Consider the following 22,486-nt stretch of genomic DNA (forward strand, 5'->3'; position numbering starts at 1 on the left):
TAACCTTGTTTATATAATTATTACGTTAGAAGGAACTGTATTCATTCTCCCTGTATCTTAAAACACATCCCTTCCTCTCTTTTAACTGAGAGGTTAATGTAATTCGTATTTGAGTTCCCACTGGAGCCAGTCAGTCTGGTATTCAAATCAGGCCAATCGACTGACTTCTTTGTTGTGTAAACTGTTTACAGCCATGTCTTACAGACCTGCAGACATGTCCAATATCCACCTATTGTATTACAAATTTACTTACATTTACATTTACATTTAGGGCATTTAGCAGACGCTTTTATCCAAAGCGACTTACAATAAGTACATTTGTCATAAGAAGTGCATCAATATATCGCTGTCGGTACAGAAAGGATGTTCATAGAACCAAGTGCAAGTACCACAATCGCTAGGTTAATCAATTCCCCTTATTACAGACATGATAGCAGCTGCTGCAGTTGCTAAACAGTTAAGTGCTACAATACAATACAGTACAATACAATACACTACAATACAGTGTACAATGGTGGTCAGAAGAGGAAAGGTGGCTATGCAGAGTCGAGGTGAACTCTGAACAGGTGAGTCTTGAGTCCTTTTCGGAAGATAGTGAGCGACTCTGCGGTCCTGAGAGCGGCAGGGAGCTCGTTCCACCACTGAGGCCCCAAAACCGAGAAAAGTTGTGACTTTGCTGATCGACCTTTGCTAGCTCTTAGCGATGGTGGTTCCAGTCGTCCAGCTGAGGTAGTCGAGCGGAGGGATCGAGCAGGGGTGTGTGGCTTTAGTAATGCTTGGAGGTAGGCAGGGGCAGTTCCATCGACTGCCTTGTATGCCAGTACCATCGTCTTAAATTTGATGCGAGCTACTACAGGGAGCCAGTGGAGGTTCCGGAAGAGGGGGGTCACATGGGAGAACTTTGGTAGGTTGAACACGAGGCGCGCTGCCGCATTCTGGATGCGCTGCAAAGGTTTAATCGCAGAGGCAGGAAGTCCAGCCAGGAGTGAGTTGCAGTAGTCGAGGCGGGAGATGACCAGTGATTGGACTAGAAGCTGAGCTGCTTCCCTTGTGAGGAAGGGCCGGATTCTGCGGATGTTGTAAAGTGCAAATCTGCAGGATCGGGCGACCGCAGTGATGTTTGCAGTGCAGCATAACTGGTTGTCCAATACCACACCGAGGTTTCTGGCAGTTGGAGAGGGAGATACAGTAATGTTCTCGACTGTGACCAGTAAGTCCATGTGTGGGCAGTCTTTCCCTGGGATTAGGAGAAGCTCGGTTTTGTTGAGGTTAAGCCTCAGGTGATGGGCAGTTGTCCAGGTGCTGACATCCGCCAGACATTCCGATGTGCGTGTTGCAATCAGGGTTTTCTCAGATGAGGGGAAAGAGAGAAATAGCTGAGTGTCGTCAGCATAGCAGTGATAGGAAAAGCTGTGTGATGCAATTACCGAGTCCAGAGACCTGGGGCCGTATTCACAAAGCATTTTATCTTACCGCTAGGAGTGCTCCTAACTCGCGCTAAAACATTTTACGTAGGAGTTTTTTCTTAAAAGTTATTCACAAAGCCGCTGAGACCTACTCTTACTAAGGATAAGTCACAAAGAGTGAACTAAGAGTGACGCGCCGTTGCTATGGATTACGTCAATTCTCGTGCACGAGTTTAGAAGCAGTCAGTTCGGTGATTGGTTGTTCAGTCGAGCCCACTGAATCACCGAAAAACAAGGAAATAGCCTAGGCTAGAAATGAATTCCTATTAAGTAGTTATAGTGCAGTTAGCAGAAAAAACAATGACAATTTTGTGCAGTCCACGATAATGACGTTGTAGCCTGCACGTTCAAGAGAGAGAGAAAGCAAACAATAAAAATACGTAAAATTTAAAAGAAAATAAATGTTATGAACTACACAAGTGTTGACTGATTTGTGCCAAGGTGTTTACCTAAAATGTGTTTTCAAAGTGATCCCTAAATGCCGGCCAAATTCATTGTCATGTTGATCGCCATCATCATCATCATCATCGTCGTCTGGCTGTGGAATGTTCCTCCGCTTGCAGAGGTTGTGTAGAATGGGGTGAGGCGTATTTCGCCGTGGAGGACATGAACCGACGTTTCATCTGCCCAATTCCTCTCTCCACAACATTTCGTGTATGTTTGTGTGCTCTAGCATATATGGAAGAAATCAGTAAACAATAATAAATATGGATTCAACAAATAAAAGGCGTCAAAGAGCCAATACGATGTGTTTTACACGTAGGACTAAGCGTAATATGCGTAATCACTTACATGTTATACTTTAACTGTGCTCCCGGTTGTGGATTGAGGTAGGGTGTCTAGAGCCACGTCTTGCATGGATAGTCACTGTCTCCCAGCAAGTGACACCCAACTGGTACATCTCAAAAAGCTGCCTCAGACCGCTCTCCATTAAAATGCGCGAATCATGGGTAGCTGAAGATCCAGGCCACTTTGCAACAACATCCAGGCTATGTTAAAATTTGCATCAAAAACAACCTGCGTGTTGATGGAATGCACTTTCTTCCTATTGACGAACACGTCCTCGTCTTTTGATGGCGCAATTATTTGTATGTGCGTCCCGTCAATAGCACCGACCACACCGGGCATACCTGCAACTGCAATTGCCATGAAGTTGGCTTGATCCTGTGTAATTGTTGAATGTCCAAAGGAAAGTTTATGGCACGGCTGACTGATGGTTGCGATATTTTTAAATCGTCGGCATTGCAAAGTTGCATTGCACCTGTTGCTAAATAACGTATGGCCAAACATTTTATTTCGGGACTAATCGGATTATTCCTGTTAGTCGGGGATGTGATTGCATTGCGATTAACTCCACAACAAGTTTAATACCCTAACATTTCGTCTCGCAGGCATTTACGATTCTTTGTGAATAGGTCTTACTGAGTTAGGAGTCCTCTTGAGGACATTTAAGCTCTCCTAGACTTAGGTGCTACTTTTAGGCCTAAAATACTTTGTGAATTGCTCTTAGTGAAAAAAGTTAGGAGTCCTAAATTTAAGAGTGACACGCCCATTATTTTTAGGAGTTACTCCTAAATTCGCCAGTTAGGACCTACTTTTAGCCCTAAAATCCTTTGTGAATACGGCCCCAGAGGGAGAACAGAAGAGGCCCCAGTACAGAGCCTTGAGGGACACCAGTTTCGAGCGTGCAATGTTTGGACAAGGAGCCATTCCATGTCACTTGATAGGTGCGGTTCGTCAGGTAGGATGTGAACCAGGAAAGAGCAGATTCCTTGGCCTAAGGTCACTCCCTACCCACAATGAAAACGTTTGCCTATAAGAATCTTGTTCACCAATTGACTCGCTGAATGTGTTCTTGGTAAACTTTGCTGCCAGTACTTTTCCTATGATCATGCCTTAAGATTAAATCAAATATTTCGCTGTCCGACGTGTCCGTGAGAGAACTTTCTCTTCATCAAATGGCGTTGTCGGCAGGATCCCAATATGAGATCATCAGACTGGTAAGTTATGTTTTTTTTTTAATTGACTATCTTGCCATTCTGACCCTCTGACGGGATCCGGAATTTGGAAAATAGATAAACACATGCAATTAGTATCTGACCTGGACCTTTGGAGGCGATTAGCACTAAAACAACTATTCAGCTCACTTCTTAATACGGACGAATGTAGGGGTGTTGGCGGAGGTTTATAACGACCTTGGACTGCAACGTTTTGAGATTCCTATGAGCAGATGTACAATACTATTGGTAACTCCTTTGTATTGACTCTACTCGCTAAAATACGACTTATTAAGGGTAATAATCCCTCCAGAAACATTGTACATTAAAAAAGAAGAGGGGATAAGTGGACATAGTTGCCTGTATGATAAGGGTTAAGATAACGCCCTCGGGAAGACCGATCTAAAAGCATGAGGTTTCATTTAAATTCTTATTTAGGCGGAGGCTCTGTCTGATATTTTTTGCTAAAATATCCAAGAATTAGGAATCCCTACGAATTGATAATCCGTACTACGTAGGCATCAAGGATTGGCCGGTAGTAGACTGTTGTTCCTACGAATGGAAAGCTTGTGCCTGGTGAATCATTAGCAAGATTCCGCACTGCAGACTCTCTCTTGTTATGTGACGTATTGGCGGAGGACGTTTTGATTACTCTCATTAAGGGTAATAACCCTCCAAAGAACTACGTACATTACAAGAGTTACGTTGGTGTGGAAAACTGTGCATCCCAAGTAAAGCCCATTCAGTAAGTAGCCCAGTAATAAAACAGTTTGGGACCCCACATACGGCCAACCAGTCTTGGACCTCAGATGAATGGGTATGCATGTCCCTCGGAAGTTATGCAATTCTGACCCGGACCTTTGAACGCCGTTTTTGCACTAGCAGACCTTTCACTGGTATGATGAATATAGACAAGAGATCTATTTCAAATAGGGGCGATGATTGCACCCACGGGAAGACCAAGTAGGATGAATTGAGTGACCTCATGTTGTTTGAGCCTGAATGAAATATACACAAAATAGAGGAGCCTCCCAACCTAAAGACACCAATGACGGTGGAAAATTTGATTGAACCACTGTTTTTCTTGTCATGTTACTAAACTTATCTTTTTTCAGAAAAGTGGACGAGTGGTAAAACTAAATACAATAGAGAAATAACGTCCGGCCTTTACGGACGCAAACAGTGCCAGCAGGTAAGTATGGCACTGAAACAACTGAGGGAATAGGCCCCCCTCGGTTGTGAAAAGAAAAAATATATAAAGAACATCGTTGTGTCTCATCCCAATTGTTATGTTATGTATTTTTCGCGCCGTATTTCTATCCTTTCTTTCCATGCTTTGCTTTCATGTTGTCTGCAACCTCTTGTAGACCCTTCTTCTCTCCACAGCGCTGGAGAAGCAGTTTTACGCCGTCCCGAAATTTTAAATGTATTTGAATGCGATTGTAATAGATTTACTGCTGAGTTGTATTAATATGATCTGAGAGATCGTATAGATTTTTTTCAGATAAATAGCAATGTCCAAGGAACGAAGGCCTGAAAAACGTAGCAGTTCAGGACACTGATCCAGAGCCAGAGGACAATTCAACTCTACAGAAGTTTATTCTTCAAACAGGTTTGATTGACAAACCACGAGTGAGTACCCTGAAACTAACATAGAAATAAATAAATCGGGCTCCTTTGAGACATTGACTTTACTCTGATTTACAAATTTGTACAAAATATATTAATATCATTCAGTTAGGTAACATTTCTTTGTTTCTTTATCAAACAGATCTGTGGTCTCCATTTACGTTGAGTTCCACATGTTTTAAAATTATTAAATAACATTAACATAGCCTACTTTTAGCATTAAAGAATTCATGACCTAAAACTATAACCCAAGTGATTGTGTTTTGTTTCGTATATCCCTATCTGTTGTATCAGCTGTGTGTGTATTCCTTTATTTGTATTAATTTGTTTATGTTTTCTTTTTAAGAGAACGTCTGACTCAATCATAAGGAAGAGTAAAATGGACGCCCATTCATCAAAACGGGACGCTAAGGTGACAATAACGGTATCTAAGCAAATTAAAAAAAGAGCGGTCCTGGTAAGAACCCGCTATGGTAAGAAAAAAAACGATCCTATAGTGCCACCAAGATCCCCCGCAGATATAGTCTTGAGAGAAGAAGGCATATACTCTGTCTTTCCATTTACTTATGATGTGTACGAATGGACAGATGGCTGTTGGCCAATAGGTGGTTCTTTTGATTCTTGCAAACTACAAGAATTAAAAGAAACAATAACATCTGGACCAGATCCGAAATGGGATTTTCATTACACACAGAATTGTTTAGATGCATGGATTCGCACGGCAAAACGACACCCAATACCGAAACCAGCTAAACAAGACTTAACTCCAGAAATCGCGTCTAACATTTTCAAAATAACGATGCAAATCAACCCAGATTGGACAGAAGTGTTATGTTCAACAGCTCTGTTGAACATAACAGCAACTAGTAATGCAGAACATGTTGATAAATTAATGACTGAAATAGAGTTAACAGCCGCAGAAGTAGACGCTATTGAAACAGCCCAAAACATAAAAGACAAAACCGCCCTCGCTACACTTTGTGTATGAAGCCAACGTCAACTCGTTAGAGACCTAAACAGATGCCATTACTGTGAAAAGATTGGTCATCGGGAGAGATATTGCAGAAAGAAACACAGCGACGAGGCCAAACCGTCGGCCCCGCCCATGGAACCAGTCCGCGCCCCCCACACCATGAAGAACACGCTCCAACGCCCAGGTGAGTATAATCATTACTAGGACCCCTTGGAGAAGGAAACAAGGATCCAGGCAACGCTTCTTCAACAGTCTTCCACCCCCACCGAAAATCCAAAATGCTCCGTGCAGATGGCAAGGACCAATCCAGGTGTTACTGACCACGAGGACTGCAGTCAAACTCCAAGGAAAACCAGAATGGATCCATGCAAGCCGATGCCGCCCAGCACCCCCGGAAGAAGAAAGCACCAACGCCTCGGATGGACCACACCTCCGGAAGAGGAAAGCACCAACGCCTCGGATGGACCACCCCTACCCTGATCTGCATAATACTCCTGATGAGCCCAGCAGAGCAATGCAACGCAACCACCAGTAACAACGACCGACTCACGACCATAGCGGAACCCCAGCTAACCACATCATCACACAACCAGTTTGCAAGCCTACTTGCTGCAATTCAAACCCACTTCAACACCACCAAGGTCTGTGGAATCAGACCCCACTCTGTATCCTCAGAATTACCCTTGATGGCCGTAGCGCTATCCCCGTGCTATGGCAGACGCTTTCTACTCCTACTACAAATCAGAAAAGCCCCCCTACTCCAATGAAGAGATACCAAATGGAAAATGAGTGACCTAACATACCAAACATAATTTTTTACTATTGTACATTTTTATGGCCTTATTAATGATTGACACATAGTTAATCTTAAGCTCTCTATTTACAAGTTTTACTAATGTACATATTTATTGCTTTATTGTTTATTTTGACTAATTTCTTTGAAATTCATTTTATTTCTTTATTAATGATTGCTTTTACTAATTTCTTTGACTTTCATTTTATTACTTTATTAATGATTACTTTTACTAATTTCTTTGAATTTGCAATTTTACTAATGTACATATTGATTACTTTATTAATGATTGATTCTTACTAATTTCTTTGAATTTTGTTCCTATTATTCTGTTTTAACTTGTTTTACCATCATTTGTAATTCTGTGCCATAATATATCACCTGTAATAAGTGTTGATCTTATGATCATAAAGGGAGGAACTGTCGTGGAAATATCAATCATAACTATAAATATACAATCACATACAAGTTATATTAACCTTGTTTATATAATTATTACATTAGAAGGAACTGTATTCATTCTCCCTGGATCTTAAAACACATCCCTTCCTCTCTTTTAACTGAGAGAGGTTAATGTAATTCGTATTTGAGTTCCCACTGGAGCCAGTCAGTCTGGAATTGAAATCAGGCCACTGACTTCTTTGTTGTGTAAACTGTTTACAGCCATGTCTTACAGACCTGCAGACATGTCCAATATCCACCTATTGTATTACAAATTTACTTGGCCTAAGGTCACTCCCACTCCCTACCCACAATGAAAACGTTTGCCTATAAGAATCTTGTTCACCAATTGACTCGCTGAATGTGTTCTTGGTAAACTTTGCTGCCAGTACTTTTCCCATGATCATGCCTGAAGATTAAATCAAATATTTCGCTGTCCGACGTGTCCGTGAGAGAACTTTCTCTTCATCACTTACTTTATTTAGCTAATTTTTAAGTTTTAGCTAGTAAACAAAGTGTTAAAGGTACGGTGACCAGACGTCCCCGGGGACAGTCCCCGTTTTCGGTGATCTGTCCCCGGTCAAAGCTGTCCCCGGAAATGTCCCCGATTTTGACAGTGAATGGGGGAAAAATGCGCGCAGACTCAAACACCAGTTATTACGGTAGTAATTTAACGCAGCACCAGAGAAGACGTCGTATGACGTACAGACGTTATCAGGACGTACGACCAGACGCAGCAGCGTCAACAACAACAATCTAGAGGCGGCAAAAAGGAAAAAGAGAAGATCAGCGGTCTCATAAATGGTATGTTGTGTATGAACTTATTTATTTTGTGTGAATTGGCAGTAGACTTGGCTGGCTGTGTGTGTGTGTGTGTGTGTGTGTGTGTGTGTGTGTGTGTGTGTGTGTGTGTGTGTGTGTGTGTGTGTGTGTGTGTGTGTGTGTGTGTGAGAGAGAAGTGGTAACGTTAAAATAAGTATGATTGTTTATCTGAACTGAAGACCTAACGTAACGTTATAAAAGTCAGTGAACGTTAAAATCATGACAATGTTTTCATATCGGTCATTAGTGAAGCTGTAATGTTAACGTTAGCATGAGATTACCAGGTGATGACATTGTATGTGGCTCTGTTTTGGAAGAGGGGGAGGTGGAAGACTGCTTTGGTAGCATATGATTTTCCTGTAGGCATAGGGACCTGAGACTGTTAAAATAATAATAATGACATTATTTATCAATAATAAATAAATTAATAATCAGTCAATGGTTGATAGTTGTGTGTGTTAGGCTGCTGTTTTTTGTGTAGGGCTGTGTGCAACCAATGACTGTAGTAGTTATAAATGCAGACCATTTGATTAGCTGATGCCCTGACTCACTGTTTTATGTCAATGTTTTTAGTAAAGGTATAATAAAGAAATAAAGAAGTAAACAGAGTGAAGGAGAGAAGATTAAAAGAGCAGGAGAATAGTATGGAAAGGCAGAAATAAAGAAGTAAACAACAGAGGGAAGCTAAGGAGAGAAGAAAGAAGGGTGAAGAAAAGAAAAGCATTGAAGGAGAAGAGAACAGACGAGAGTCTTACATCTTTTTATATGTTTTGACTTGGTAATTATTACTAATTACATCTTGATGATATTTATGGTCTGGCAGCTGTCTTTGCACATGACACTTAACTTTGGAAGAGAGATTATTTTCTCATGTATTATTCTATATTTGTGTTTTTGACACTGCTGTGCACTACTGATTCATGATATTTGTGGGTGCTGATATTTTGATTTATTAACCTTTTGCAGGGGCGCCACCAGGGATGTTGGGCCCCATGAAAAGATATAACACTGGGTCCCACCATCACACACACAGGCAACGCCAACCATGTGCAGTTTCTGTAACCACACCTCTACCTGTGAAGGCTTCAATTATCTTATTGTCCGATACTAACTTTACAATATGACATTGAGCTGTGATAATATAACACTGTGAAGACATGCAGGAAACATTCTGCATACTGATAGTGTTTGTTTAATTATAAATTTGATTTTCCATTAAAATACATTAATGATGTTTTTTTATTAACATAACTAATGTTCTAATATTTTTTCAGGGCCCCTGTCAGTCACTGGCCCACAGAATTGTCCTAACTTTTCGCCCACTAATGGCGCCTCTGACCTTTTGTGTAATAAAAGCTGGTTAAAATACATGAAAAAGTACTTGTCCCCATTTTTTATTTCATAATGATAATATGTAAGGATTTTTCACCGCCGCATTGAAAATGTCCCCGATTTTCAGTTCAGAAATCTGGTCACCTTAGTTAAAGGGCCAGGGCCCCGTTTCCCGATATCGATGGATCTTCGCTCGTAAGATCATTCTCCCGATGGATCTTTCGAACCATCGATAATTTCTTTGTCGCGTTTCCCGAAACTCCTCTTAACGTGAACGCGCATTCGCTGCACTCATGACGTCGTAGGATTGTAACTGTCTACTGACACGGTGCTGAAATGGGCTCCGTAGGAGGGGGAGACGCAGGAATGTCACAGGAAAATTGTGTTAAAAAGGGTTAAAATATCTCCCCATCAAGGACAACAGCAGAGTAGCCTACGAAAAAAATAGACTGCAATTATATGAATGCTAAAGACATTAAAACACAATTGATTAGGCTTAAGCCGACATATATCAGTCCTAATCCTGAATGCACTGTGCGTTTCACGGCATTTCCCCCCCTGAAATAATTCCATATGACAAAAAATTAAAAATAGCTTGTGTGACAACTACATTTATCTTAATGGGCTGATTTCGGAAACATGCTTTGCGCAGCAAAGAAAGCCGACTTAATCTGATTCCGCATGAAGTTTCCTTGATTGATCATTTGATGTGTGCGGGAGAGGAAGAGAGAGAGAGAGAGAGAGGCCGAGGCGTCCCCGGAGTCGCCTTGTTGCGATCAATGGCCGAATCCGGGACAACTTTGACCCCCTCGAGGTCTACACTGACGCGGCAGTCATACAGCGCTACAGCGCTACAGGGAGGCCATCAGACAGCTGCTTGGGGCGATCAGGCAAGACCTCAGACGTGCTACAAGGAGGAGCTTTGCGCTCACACCGCAAGTGCAGCTCTTGGCCGCCCTCCGATTCTACGCCACAGGGAGCTTCCTGCAGGTGATAGGAGATGGCCAGGGCCTGTGCAAGGCGTCAGTGTGCAGATCGGTCCAGGCAGTGACATACAGCCTCCTTCGTCTCGTACCGCGACAGGTCCGTTTCCACAGCAGAGACGAGATGGGTGCGACCCAAGAGAACTTTTTTCGGTCGTTCCGCATCCCACAAGTGGCCGGAGTCGTGGATGGAACTTTGATTCCAATTCTCACGCCCCACGTTGATGGCCACGTCTACATCTGTCGGAAGGGATATGCCGCTGTCAACTGCCAGGTGGTGTGCGACCATCAGGGCATCATCCTGGATGTCGTAACGAGATGGCCTGGAAGCACTCACGACTCCTTCGTGTTCCGCGAGTCCTCCATCGGACGGCTGGCTGCAGCCTCCAGGGGAGAGTGGCGGCTCCTCGGAGACAGTGGCTATCCGCTTAGGCCTCACCTGTTCACCCCAGTGGCTTACCCGGGAGACGTCCACGAGGAACAGTACAACGAAGCTCACCGTCTGGCCCGGTGCATTGTCGAGCGCACGATCGGCAGGTGGAAGTTGCGCTTCCGATGCCTCCACAAGTCCGGCGGAGGGCTCCAGTTTGCGCCAGCCAAGTCGTGCGCTGTGATCTGCGTGACAGCAATGTTGCACAACATTGCAGCCAAGGCTGGGGTGGCGTTGGGTGAACCGGACGAGGACGAGGAAGATCCGTTTCGGGACGGCCTCCCGGATTACACTGCTGGTTTGGAATCACGCCGAAGAGTGATCGCGGCTTTTTTTAACCCCCCCATGTCACCAAACATCCCCGTCAAAGTGACCAATCCCCACCATTTCCCAGCCTTTTGCCTGCTCCTTTTGGCTTTAATTTGTTTTTCATTTCTTTCATTCATTATTTTGTTTAATTTTTTGGGTTATTTTAGGTGATGTTTTATGAGTAGCCTATGTCAAAGTCTGCACAAATCCCCCCACTTTCTCCCACACATTTTGAGTGCCCTGCCTGCGCAAAAAATTTCTGGACTGTCCCGTTTTATTTTGGCCATTTTAACATCTTTAATAAAGATTATTAATTTATTTAGTAATAATCACCAAACTAAGAACATAAAGGCGCAATGCGTTTTAATAAAACGCATCCAATACACGGAATGTCCGATGGTGACGCCACTGAGGCTGTAATAGGCTAACGATGCTCTTCACGACGTTCGTTACCAACGATGCTTTCGGGAAACGCGGTGAAAACTCTACGATGCCCTTACGACGCACTTCACGATCCACTTAGGCTAACGACGCTTTCGGGAAACGAGGCCCAGGACTTATTTCCATTGTGGTCCTCACAAAAAACATCAGGACAAGACAAGATAAGTCACGCCTAGACACTCGGAGTGTATGACAATCACATTTTTTTAAAGAAAAATAAAAGACAGTAGCTGGTCCCCTGCTCTATTCAGCTACCCTCTCTGGTAACCAGGCCTTGATGCTCTTTTTAAAAGAGTTCAGACTGGATATGACTTTAATTTCCCTGTCTAACTTGTTCCACTGAACTGCCCCTATATAGGCAAAGGTTCCTTTCCCTAAAGATGTTTAAAATGAATATGGACGCAGATCTGATATGCTGCCACGAGTGCAAATATTGTTTTTGTCCTTTACCTTAGTAATAAGACATGATAAAAACATTTGCCCGCTACCGAACAGTATTTTCTGGATCATATTCATCCTTGTCATAATAATGCGAGACTCAACAGGGAGCCAATTGAGCTCCTCAAATTGTGACCTACCTATATGAGACCTATGGCCCACCTTTAGAATGACTCTCATTCATTTATTCTGTGCTGTTTCCAGCACAGAATGTGGAAAAAGTGGAACTACCTTGGCCCTCTTGAGGTCAGTGGAAAAAACACCAGATTCAACCGACATGTTAATATGTTAGATGTAAGGAGCTATATTTGCAGCAGCATCTCGCAAGAACCGAGGGGATAAACCTTCTAACTACCCTAGCGCAGTCTAGCTGTGAGAGCTTTTTTCCTGTCCCCCCTACCTCAACCTTCTGTAAGGCAAATGAGTTGGGTATGGCTCCAAGTTTGGCATAGAATGATTTCACCCTATCAATGTTAAATAACCCAGATGCAGGGTTCAGATTTGAGACCAGCTGTTCTGCAATTGAAGTAAAGTAGGTGTTAAAATGGTTAGCAACCTCTTTTTTATTGAAATTCAAGACACTATTCATTTTTAGTCCTGTGCTTCTTGGCGTCTTGGTATTTGTCTTAGCGGCCCCCATTTCCTTTAGTGCTTCCACAGCTTCCTCAGATTTTCGTTATTATTGGATATTTCATTCTTATAGTGAGTTGATTTTGCGCCTCTGATAAGTTCCTGTGCCTTATTTCTAGGTATTTTTTATAAAATAAACTCATCATGGTTTTTAGTTCTATGGAATGTTTTAAGTGCCTTTTCCCTGGTTTTAAATGCATTATGTATATTTTTGTCAAACCATGTGCTGGAGCCCTGTTTCACTCTGGTCTGTCTAAGGCCCCGTCCACACGAAGCCGAAACAGGCGGAACCGTTACGGTTTCGATCTATCCGGTTTCGGAGTATCTCCGTAAAGACGGAGTCAAGCGAAACCGGGTAGATCTGTAGAAACGCTGTAGTACACATTCCAGGCCCATAAGAGGCGCTGCTTCTGCTACGGAAATCCCGAAGAAAAATAAATAAGAAGAGGAGGCGAGCATGCGCATAAAGGGTGAGACTCCGCGGGCTCAACAGTCATTGGCTAGAGGGTCGAGGGGTGGGGCGATGACGTCATGGTTTACGGTTTCAGGCGTCCACACGAATCCAAAACAAAACCGGGTAGATTTGAAACCACCTCCGAGGGTGGTTTCAGAAGTTTACGGTTTCGGTCAGCGGATTCGCCGGCTTCGTGTGGACGGAAGGCCGAACCGTACAAGACCTTTGCGGTTTCGCCATGAAATCGGCTTTGTGTGGACGGGGCCTAAGAGGGGCCACCTTGTTGATGATATTTAAAAATATGTCTTTAAACTCTGACCAAGCTATGTTAACACATGAACAATACAGAGACCAGTCCACCTCATCAAACAGCATCGTGAAGGTTTCCTGGGAATAATGTTTAAATGAGCTCGATAGTACAGACTTTTGAGAGTGAAAGGTTTTTTTACCTATTTTTCTTGTGCAAAAAATTATATTGTGATGATTTATGCCAAAAGTAACAGTGCCACTTTGAGATATTTTAGTTTTGTCTGAAACTATAATCAGATCAATAATACTCTAGCAAGTCTTGCCTATCCTCGTGGCCTGTTTTACCAGCTGTTCAAAACCAAAATAATGACACAGATCCTCAAGCTTTTTGCAGGTAGGCTGAGCAGAGCTTGACATGTTTGTGTTCAGATCCCCAGCTCAGAGCTCTCTATTTCTGATAGACGCAAGAGAACCTGTTCTAGCTTGTCATAGAAAGTAGCATGGCCTGGCGGTCTGCAGCAAGCCCCAAACTAAATGGGATTGGTTTTTGGTAAACAAAGTTCCATCCAAACAATCTCTAAATCACTAGCAATGTTATCTCTACAGTTAAATGCTACAACTGAGCGCACATATTCCCAAACCCGCCATCTTTTCTATTTCGGTCCCTCCTATAATTACTATAGTGTAATTATTAATGGTAATTTCCTCGTCACTTATGGTTTTATCTAACCAACTTTCCTTAAAGCAGATAACCCCAACTTCTGTTATCCAAGTTCATACATTTTTGGTGACAGACTTCTCACATTTAGATGTGTAAATGTAAACCTTTCTCACCAAGGGTAGATTTAAAATCCTTGACCTTGATCTCCGGAATCGGGTTGTCCGCTGCCTTGCTGTTAGAGGATGTTGTCGTGGTCGATGCTACTCGGGGTGATAGTCTCAGTTAGTCCTACATTGCAGTGAAAGGTGCCTGATATAGGGGGTGAAAGGAGCGCGGCGTTGTGCGACCCCGAACGCAAGCTGCTGGCACACAAGGAGCCGACGGCACGGCCCCGCTGACGGCCAGGGTCTCGTTGCGTCTTCGGTAGGGAGCATTGTCCGATGCAGCACAACCAATTGGAGAGACCACTTCATCGCACGACCCTGACCCGCAAGCTGTTGGCACGGCCCCGCTGACGGCCAGGGTCTTGCTGATGAACCAAAACAATGATTAAGTAGATAAAGTAAGTCGACCAATACTTTCGTCTCTGGTTGCGAGTGCTGCGATATTGCTGATTGCCCTGGATGAATTAGCTGGGAGGCTAAGTTTGTTAGTCCATTGATAGGTGGAGCTAGCTGTCGATGTTGTGCTGCGTGGCTAACAATTGGATTCATGATAGTTGACAGCCAAGGGTGAGGGCCTGGATTCAGCTCGATATCTCCGGCTAAAAGTAGAATAATCGCTACAGGGCTTGACGCTAAGGTTTTTTTCCATTTGCCCAGCCGGGCCGGTGGGTCTGAATTCTACTTGCTGTGGTATCCCGGTGCTCGGTTGAGCCGGAATCCACGTACAAAACTCGCTTGGCGTAAGGTTTTTAGCCATGGCAGGCATTTATTTAACCATCAACATGAAACAATCAAATCAAAGAAGGAGCCGCTGTCTCTAGGGCCTCCGTGGGCCTCTAGGCTCTCTCCTTGCCACGAGCCCTTCCTTCCTGCACCCGACACGTGCTGTGCTGTGCCTCCTTTTAAAATGGCCCCCGTGCTTTCGGCCAGGTGTCCCCCAATCACCCTGATTGGGGTGCCGAAAGGGCTGCTCTCCCTCGCCGGCTGGTGCGTGGGGGTGGTACACCCCGTCCTCCACGGTACCCCGGGCCCGTCCAGGCCGAGGACCACGTGGCGGGATGCCACATTGCCCAAAGTCAATTTTCACTGGCCCCAAATATAAATAGTTTTTTTTATTATTTATCAAATTATCAAATAACGACAACGTTTCAGGTAAATTGTTATATTTTATCTTTATTCACAATGTTTGAATGCGTTTGACATTGTTGGAACATTTGTATTTTTTCTTTTTGAGGTTTTATCCCATATTTTAAACTTTGGCACTCAAATAAATAATAATCCCCTCACACCCGACGTGCTCTCTGACCTACTGACAGCCATCATCCTACAACACGTTCCGCATTGAAGTTGGCAACTGCTGGCCCCTCGATGCTAATGTATAGCAGTTTCCACAGCATATCAACTGAAAGGCTGCAACACCAGTCAGTTTTTACGCGTTTCATTGCACTGAAGCCACACCCACAAGCAGCAGTGGAGAGTGGGAGCACAAGGATTAGCTCAACCACCATCAGCAGGTTTGGGAAGCTCTGTAGCCTGTCATGATCTTTAAAAAAGTCTGCCCATACCTTGGTTTGTTGAGCCTGGGGCAGCGCTTTTATGACCACTTTGGCACTTGGCAACTCTTGGTGTCTTGCCTGACTCCTGTCACAGCCTGCCCTACCCAGTATCTCGGCAAAGTGTTCTGTGATCACAAGTAGATGGTCTGCTCCAAAGCTGGCCAGCTCTGCCTCCTCTGTGGGCCACTCCCTTGGGTCCACCAACCTTGCAGCCGCTAGAAGAATTTTGTCCGACTCCAGGCTCTTCTACCGGTTCCTCAGTCTTTGGATGACCTCGTCAAGGAGTTGGCTCTTCAATCTATCAACATAAGATGTCTTTTTTAATTTTGTTTTAAAGGCAGGGACACAAAATATCATTTAACACACTAATCACAACTAAATTAGCCCTTTTATGAACAACAGGCTAATTTAACTGTTAACCATGTTCTTATTTTCTCTTTTTAATTTACTACCTGTTAAATCTATCCCGCTCTCCTGGCTAAAGCTCTGTAGCTGAACTGCATGGAACTGGCCCTCTGCTGACTCCTGAAGAAAGGTTTCAAGGCTCTCTCCAGCTGTTGTGTGCATGGTTGTAAGCATGAGCAGTGTCATCTCAAATGGCTGTAAGGCCTTGGGGAGTGTAACACCGTCCTCCTGAAGCTTCAGACTTAAACTGTAATGGATTACAATGTCACATATTTGATAAGACTTACTAATACTACACTTTACTATTCACTCAAAGCTATACAGAGGAAAACGTAATAAGCAGAGGTGGGGGTAAGTCATTCATGTGCAAGTCACAAGCAAGTCTCAAGTCATAACCTTCAAGTCTCAAGGAAGTCCCAAGTCACTGTGGTGAGAATCAAGCAAGTCACAAGTCAAGTCATTGCTCAGGTCAAGCAAGTCACAAGTCAAGTCATACAAAAATCGGATGATCTAACCCAGTTTCCACATTTAAAAATCGGTAAAGAGAGTGGTTCATAAGTTGAGTTTTATTTCAACATTAACAATAACAATGTCTTAACAATAACAATAACTCGAACTATTCAAAACATTCCAAAACCATTATGTGCATAGTTTGAAAATGTTTTTTATGATCATTACCTCCAACCTATGAACAGAATCAAATATAACCTCTAGGTAGCTGTATACGACAACAGTTCAAGTCAATCACTCAATCTCCCTACATGTTGTAGAATATTATTTGCAACACATGGCATCAGACATGAAAAAAAAGAATATTTCAAAAGTAACATCACATACACATACTGTAGGAAGGGGAAATAGTAATACACAAGCCTGAAAGCTGGTAGCAATCTTGCTGCCTCGCAACATACATCGATTTACAATGCATTGCATTTGCAAAAAAAATAATTTGACAGTACTTTGTCACTGAGTTCTGAATAATGCGGTCACATTATCACCCCACCATGGCTGAACACACGTTCAAGAGGTGCACTTGATGCTGGGACTGCTATAACTCGTACCTCCACCTTGAACAAAAATACACTTAAAACCACTGAGTTAGAAGTAGCCTACTGACATGAAAATTAAACAAGTTAATCATCTGTGGAACGGGCAGGGCTCGAAAAACTCCAGATTTTCAGAAACACCGAGTGGCATTGGACAGTAAGTACGCCAATCAAACGGTCGTACTGCACTCCCCCTCCCCCCGCGCGTGACCTCTTCGTGCACGTACTCAAAGCTCGTGCCAGAGCAAACTTCTGTTTGTTGTTACCCTGCGGTAGCTACTGGAGCTAGTTTACTAGCTAATCCACATTTGGACCTAGCGCTAGAATACAACCCTAAACTCCAACCTAGCTAGCCTGCCCTGGCCCACTCTCGCGCATCTGTGTTCGCGCTCTTGTGTGATTGCGCGTCCATGTACTTGGAATGGGTGGAGTCAGCGTTGAAGGAGAGGGGGTAGGACCATTTGAGTTGCGTCTTTTCAAAATCTGCTGGCGTGTCACAAATCACATATCCAACCTATAATCTAACTTTAGAAAAGTAATTTCGAGTCAGCTGTCTCAAGTCTAAGTCAAGTCTCAAGTCATGAAGACCAAGTCAAAGTCAAGTCGAGTCTTTTATCAGTGTTAAGGTACGGCCACACCAAACGCGTCACCTGCGTACCACGTGTATAAAATCGGCAATTTTTCCATAGGGAAGCATTGGTTTACGCGCGTATGAGGTGCGTACATGCGTATCATGTGTACCAAGCAACATTTTACTCGCTGTAGGGGCGTATGAGGCGCGTATATATACGCGCGTACATGTACGCGAGGAGTTCAAAAAATTGAACTTTTTACGCTCATACGCGCCGCAATAGCCAATCAGCGTTGAGCTTGACCCGACGTCACTGGCAGAGAGACGGAGAGGACAGAACCGCAATGGAGGACCAAAACCTCATCATCGCAGTGTGCAGCCGTCCTGTCCTGTACAACACCAGGATGGTGTCGTACCGGGACAGGAACAAGAAGGAGAGGGCGTGGGTCGACGTGGCCGAGGATACTGGCTGTCCTGGTAAGATCAGTGAATAATGTGTGTGTGTATTTTGCTTGGCTTCAGCTATCGGTTGTGTTCTACTATGAAAAAAGTTAGCGCCGGTTAGCGGTAGCAACAGTTAGCAGTAATATTAAGTGATACTACTACAACAGACTGTCCCGCTTGTCAGGTTACACAACTTAATATGTATATATGTTCTTGTCAGTGGACGCATGTCGCAGGAGGTAGAAGTCACTCAGGGACAGGTACATGAGACACAAAAAGAGTGAAAAGGCGGGGAAAAAGAGCGGGTCAGCGGCAGGGACAGCGACAAAATGGAAATTCGCTGGGGTCCTGTCCTTCCTCGACCCCTTTGTCACCCCGAGGGAGACCAGCAGCAATTTACTTCAGGGGGCAGAGGAGGTCGAGGAGGACAGGGCTCCAGATACTTCGCTGTCAGGGGCAGGAGAAGATGAGGAGCTTGAGGAGGCAGCAGCAGGGCCATCCCACTGAGCAGGTTTGTTGACAAGTGAAGACACGTACAGCTTCTGTATTATGGCCACAGGAACGGTTTACAGTGCGGCACTATCTTTAATGTGCTGTAATATCGATCATGCATGTATCATCCAAGCAAAAAAAGTATTCTTTCTCAATAACATAGACCACCCCAGTAGTGAGTCTGACTCGGAGGACGCTGCTCCTGCTCCTGCTCCTGCTCCTGCTCCTGCTCCTGCTCCTGCCCCTGTCCCTGCCGCTGGCCCTTCCCGTGTACCTGTCCCTGAGGCTGGCCCAAGACCACAGAGCGGTATGTACAGGACAAAGATGTATAGCATTAATTTCAGGGGTTCAACTATGTTTATGGCTAACCGTTTAAGCTTCAACTGATAAGAAGACGGTTTATGGATTACTACTAGTGCCGTCAAGCAATTTAAAAAATTGATCAAATTAATTACAGGCTCTGTGATTAATTCATCTAAATTAATCGCATACCAATACAACACTTTTATGCCTGTTTATAAACAGCTGTATAGCCTACCGTTTGTTTCTCTCCCTTCTCTCTCTCTCTCTCGTAACTTCTTGATCCTCCCCTGATTAATCGAAATTAACGCGTTAATTTGACAGCCCTAATTAATACTATAAGTTAAAGTTACAACACTTCAAACCAAACACACATGCATGTTCAATAGGCTTTTCACTAACTTACAAATTATGGTGTTTTACATTCCATACAGGGACGAAGAGGAAGAGAGCCAGGGTACCGGAGGGGGACCCCAATATAAAAACAGCCATCCTCCAGGCCCTGGAGAGGCAAAACGCTGTGCCTCCCCCTACCCCGCTCTCCGGGAATGAGCACTTTGTATTGGGCCTAGTTCCTTCCCTGGAGAGATTGCCACCTGAAGTACTGGAGTACGTCAAATTCCAAATTCGAAAGGTCATATTTGACAACTCTAATTTCACACTTAATTTGGAACCTGTTTAAGCTTATTAGCTGGTGGTGGTGACAATCTCTCCAGGGAAAGAACTAGGCTGATGTCACTGTTCATTTGTTATTGTTCCGTTATGTTTAAATTTTATTGTTCTTATGTTATTTGTTATTTATATAATTATTTTTTTAATAAAATAGTTCTCACAACTCTTCTCTCAATATATGATTTTAAGATCTAGCATGCATGGACACAAATATACATTTTTAATAACACTACTTAATTGAACAATTTTAATAACAATTTAATAATAATGAAGGAATCCCTTTGGTTTTGTGTGGGTGGCTCTTAAAAGAGCCGTTTTGGGGTTGTTGTGCACTGCACTATACGATGGTGTCATGCCACGAGAGGGTCCCTTCTGCAGAGAAGTAGGAGGTGAAGGTCTCGCGGATCCGGATGGCCTCTCTCCCAGCGTTGTTGGCAGCCACCAACAGGGAGGCAATCTCTCACTGCTGCTGTTGGTGCTGTTCTGCGGAGGAGGTTGTGGAGCACACAGGTGGCCTTGACGCATCTCTCCGCCAGCTCAGGACGGACCTCGATGACCCTCCGGTAGAACCGCCACTGGGAGGAGAGGATGCCGAAGGCGTTCTCAACCACCAACCGAGCCCGGGACAGTCGGTAGTTGAACACGCGCCGCTCTCGGGGGAGGATGCGTCCGGGGAATGGCCTCATGAGGTCGGTCCGTAGCGGAAAGGCCTCGTCCGCTACAAACACATGAGGCAGGGGTCCTCTCTGCGCAGCCGCTGACAGTACTCTGTCAGCAGGGAGCTTGAGATCGCCAGCTCGGAGGGCCTGACCAAACACAGTTGGCCAGAATTCCTCCATCACTGGTTCTCCCATAGCCCCCCACATCGATGATGCGGAAGCACTTGTCTGCGTCGACAACTGCCAAGAGAACAATGGAAAATGTCCCCTTGTAGTTGAAGAACTGCGAACCGGAGTTCGCAGGGGCCTTCAGAACAACATGCTTCCCATCGATGGCACCGCAACAGAGAGGGAAGTTCCACTGCTCCTCGAACTGCTGCGCAATCAGCCTCCAGTCCTCGGTAGTGGGCACAGCCATGAACTCCTCCACCAGGCAGTCCCATATAGCCGTCACCCCATCGGACACGATGGAAGCCACGGTGGAGGCCCCGACCCGGAAGCTGGTGGCTATCGTCCGGAACGAATCGCCAGTAGCCAGGAATCTGCAACACATGAATAATTTATTGTAGCCTTATTGAGAATTTTAGTTGTATACCAAATATGTAGGCCAATTATCTTGCTGATATCACTGCACAGGTATATGTCTTGACTAGCGATTTGCATCAGCTTATTTTATTTTCAAAAGCATGACAAGGAGGTCAAGAATGAATATGTTGGAGCCATGATGCATTTATTTATTTTGTTTATATAAAACTCAGGTGACATGCATGTATATGAAGATTTGCGTTTAGGTTGAAACCATAGATAATATATAAAAACACTGTTGAAACACTGGGTGGAGCATTGACAGCATTGGAAATAGATGTATGCACTATCAGAACACGCGCCCGAACAATTTCTCCCCGTTGTGTATATAGTTTTTGACTACAGAATGTGCTGATTGTTATAGAGTAATTAGGCTATGAAACCGCAACTTACCGGAGACAGATAGACAGGCGCTCCGCAGCTGATATGGAGCGCCTGTAGTTGGTGTCCTGACGGGAGATCCTGGCACCAACCCGGGCTAGCAGGTCATCGAACTGGGCCCGACTCAGTCGAAAGTACCGCTGAAACCGGCCGTCATCCAGGCGGAGTTCTTGGAGCAAGTGGTGAAACTCACCCAGCTGTGGCCGTCTCCGGAGGATGTCGTGCACCCAAAGACGACGGCGTTTGCGTTTGCGACGGTCCTCGGACTCCTCGGACTCCCACAGCAAATAAAGCGCAGCGATGTTGGCGATGCCAGCCATGTTTCAGCAAAAGAAAAATGGCAGGGGGGGGGGAAGTTTTGGGCGGTCTCATCTACGCGCGTATGCGTACACGCGTATCTGACCATTTTTGACACAAAATGGTCAAGCAACATTTTCGCTGCGTCACGCACGTACATGGTACGCGAGGTACGCGCTTGGTGTGTTCGCAGCTTTAGTCAAGCAAGTCTCAAGTCCTCAAATTTTCGACTCGAGTCTGACTCGAGTCAAGTCATGTGACTCGAGTCCCCCATGTCTGGTAATAAGTAAACTGACCAGCTCTAAACATGCAGGATATCCTGAACCAGGACCACAAACAGTAGACGGCTGTAGTCCTTCAGGATCTGGACACACTGTTTGGCTCTCCCGATCATGTGGCAGATGCTGGCAGATCTAAAATAAGCACAAACAGCGTATCGTTTTTCAGTGAGAATAAAACGCAGTAATGATAATACAAGGAAAATTTAAGGAAAATATTGCTTCAGAAAAACAACTTGCCTCGTCTCAATTGTGTTCTCCATGTGTGCCAACACAACAGGATAGTCCTTCATGAGGGTCTAAAGAGTATTTCAATATGTGGGAGCCACCTTGTTCCCCCCAGATTGGTCGGCTTCCAGATCTTCTGCTGACGTACACCCCCTTGAGGTCACGGGTGAAGAAGTTTTTGGCCTTTAGGATGAAGAAGTTGAAGAACTTAAGAAGTTTTTGGCCTTTAGGATGCTCAAAAATGGTTCCCAAAGGTCATCAAATATGACCCAACCCGGTCTCACGAAAAGACGTGACACTGTCACGTTATTTAATCTATTGAAACGTGTTCAGGATCACGTATTTTCAAATTTTTCGTGT

At 44.3% G+C, this 22,486-nt stretch overlaps 1 protein-coding gene and 1 long non-coding RNA gene across 2 annotated transcripts; one reads left to right on the plus strand and one right to left on the minus strand.

The window, feature by feature from the left end:
- The first annotated feature begins 7,848 nt into the window (after nucleotides 1-7,848).
- On the plus strand, nucleotides 7,849-9,498 carry LOC132447852 (uncharacterized). The gene is made up of 2 exons (XR_009523234.1): nucleotides 7,849-8,103; nucleotides 9,088-9,498. It is a non-coding gene; the product is annotated as an uncharacterized LOC132447852 (long non-coding RNA).
- A 978-nt stretch (nucleotides 9,499-10,476) lies between these two features.
- LOC132447556 (uncharacterized) lies at nucleotides 10,477-21,643 on the minus strand. Its single transcript, XM_060038387.1, has 4 exons — nucleotides 21,336-21,643; nucleotides 20,517-20,899; nucleotides 20,207-20,416; nucleotides 10,477-10,676 (listed from the first exon to the last, which is right to left on the minus strand). Exons 1-4 carry the CDS (start codon nucleotides 21,641-21,643, stop codon nucleotides 10,477-10,479), a joined length of 1,101 nt encoding a protein of 366 aa, XP_059894370.1.
- Nucleotides 21,644-22,486: the final 843 nt, after the last annotated feature.

Source organism: Gadus macrocephalus, chromosome 19, assembly GCF_031168955.1.
Source record: "Gadus macrocephalus chromosome 19, ASM3116895v1".
Lineage (NCBI taxonomy): Eukaryota > Metazoa > Chordata > Actinopteri > Gadiformes > Gadidae > Gadus > Gadus macrocephalus.